Source organism: Miscanthus floridulus, chromosome 13 (genome assembly GCF_019320115.1).
Source record: "Miscanthus floridulus cultivar M001 chromosome 13, ASM1932011v1, whole genome shotgun sequence".
Taxonomy (NCBI): Eukaryota; Viridiplantae; Streptophyta; class Magnoliopsida; order Poales; family Poaceae; genus Miscanthus; species Miscanthus floridulus.
In genome coordinates this window covers 50,536,322-50,538,625 of record NC_089592.1, presented here as the reverse complement: position 1 = coordinate 50,538,625, position 2,304 = coordinate 50,536,322, and the positions used below count along the sequence as shown (strand labels likewise).

The following is a 2,304-nucleotide window of genomic DNA, read 5'->3' as shown; positions in this document are numbered from 1 at the left end:
CCTATCAAACACCTCTATAATGACTATGAGCTCCTCAAATGTTTCCTGTGATAGGCTGGCGGGCCAAAAGGTGACGGCAAAGAGGCGGTAGCTAAGAAAGGAGGCACGGTAGGCAAGGATGGGGATGGCTTCCCTCACCCTAAGGAATGCATCATGATCTTCAGTGGATCCGACGTCATCTAGTCCAAGCGCCAGCACAAGGTGCGCTATAGGGAGGCATGCGCCGCCAAGACGGTCGTCTCCTCCTTCCTTAGCTGGTCGGAATCTCTGATCACCTTCGATCAGAGGGACCCTCCCTCTCACGTCGTGAGATTGGGATGCTACCCGCTCATCATCGACCCCATTGTCCACAAGAAGCACCTCACCAAGGTGCTGATGGACGGAGGCAGTGACCTCAACATACTCTACGTAAACACCCTCGACGCCATGTGCATCCCCCGGTCAGAACTCCACGCAGTGGGCTCTTCCTTCCACGGGGTGATCCCGGGAGTGCAGGCATACCCGCTCGGCTAGATCGACCTACCCGTCACATTTGGCAATCGAGCCAACTTCCACTCAGAGGTCCTCACATTTGAAGTGGTGGACTTCCTAGGGTCCTACCACACCATCTTGGGGTGGCCATGCTATGCCAAATTCATGGCGATCCCCAACTACACCTACATCAAGCTGAAGATGCCGGGACCGAATGGCTTCATCACCATGGGCAGCGCCTTCTCGCATGCTTTCATGTGCGATCGTGAGCATTTTGAGCTCGCCACCGCGATCATCAACTCATCTGAGCTCCCGTGGCTTGGAGAGTCGTCGACCCCAGTAGTCCTAGACTGCAACAAACTAACCTCTGCAATGGCCTTCCATGCACTCGAGGAAACCAAGGCGGTAGGGATTGACCCCACTAACCCAACCAAGACGGTGCGGATCGAGACCTGGCTCCCGGCCAAATAGGAATGCGAGCTTGTCGACTTCCTACATACCAATCACGATGTCTTCACATGGAAGCCATCTAACATGCTAGGCATAACGCAGGACATCACCGAGCATGCACTACACCTCATCTCAGGCTCGAAGCCTGCTATGCAATGCCTACGTTGCTTTGACAACAAGAGGCGAAGGGCCGTAGGCGAAGAGATCACCAAACTCCAGGCAGCCGGATTCATCAGAGAGGTATTCCACTCTGACTAGCTTGCTAATCCCGTTCTTGTTAAAAAGAAGACTGTGAAATGGAGAATGTGCGTTGATTATACTAACCTCAACAAAGCATGTCCAAAGGATCACTTTCCTTTGCCACTGCATAGACCAGATAGTCGACTCCACCTTGGTTTGTGAGATCATCTCCTATCTAGATGCCTACTCGGGCTATCACTAGATCGCGATGAAAGAATCTGATCAGCTCACAACCTTGTTCATCACCCCAGTATGGTTCGTACTGCTACATAACCATGCCTTTTGGCCTGAAGAACACTGGCGCCACCTACCAAAGGTGCATACAGCAATGCTTTGCTAACCAAATCAACCCGCTCGATCAGCCTAATGAAGCCGAGCGGCTGAAACCAATAATCGTCGTCTATGTTGATGACATATTGGTCAAAATGGCTCCAGCTTGTGACCTGATCGCAAACTTGGCCACAACATTCATGAACCTCCGAAGGTTCGACATCAGATTGAATGTCAAGAAATGTGTTTTCGAGGTTCCAAAGGGGAAGCTACTATGATACATTATGTCTGAGCGCGGCATCGAGGCAAACCCCAAAAAGATCATGGCCATTTCCAACATGGGCCCCATACGCAACGTCAAGGGCATGCAAAGGCTCACCGGCTATCTAGCCGCTCTAAGACGGTTCATCTCTTAGCTCGGCAAACGGGGGATGCCACTCTACAAGCTCCTCAAAAAGATGGACGCCTTTGTCTAGACTGAGGAAGCTTAGTAGACTCTAGAGAACCTCAAAGCATCCCTGACGTCAGCCCCAATCCTCGTTGCTCCTAAATGGGGAGAACCCCTCCTCCTCTACCTAGAGGCCAGCAACCATGTGGTAAGCGCCACCCTAGTCATCGAAAGGGAGGAGCTGGGACACCACTTTAAGGTCCAGCGGCCCATATACTTCATTGGGGAGGTACTCACCGACCCTAAGGTCCAGTACCCCCTAGGTGCAGAAACTCCTATACACCATGCTGATGGGGACCTAGAAGCTCTTGCACTACTTCACCGACCATGAAGTTGCGGTCATCACTTCATACCCGCTCGGGGACATCATCCTCAACCGCGATGCCGTGGGATGGATCTCCAAGTGGGCACTTAAACTCATGGGC

The 2,304-nt window shown here is 52.3% G+C and overlaps 1 protein-coding gene across 1 annotated transcript; it reads left to right on the top strand.

Annotated features, from left to right (window-relative positions):
• Positions 1-636: 636 nt before the first annotated feature.
• LOC136499794 (uncharacterized) lies at positions 637-942 on the top strand. The gene has a single exon (XM_066495322.1). The coding sequence runs from the start codon at positions 637-639 to the stop codon at positions 940-942; it is 306 nt and encodes a 101-aa protein (XP_066351419.1).
• The last annotated feature ends 1,362 nt before the right edge of the window (positions 943-2,304 follow it).

Excerpts from the sequence above, each read along its gene's own strand:
- LOC136499794 (XM_066495322.1), top strand. The coding sequence starts at position 637 with ATGGCGATCCCCAACTACACCTACATCAAGCTGAAGATGCCGGGACCG.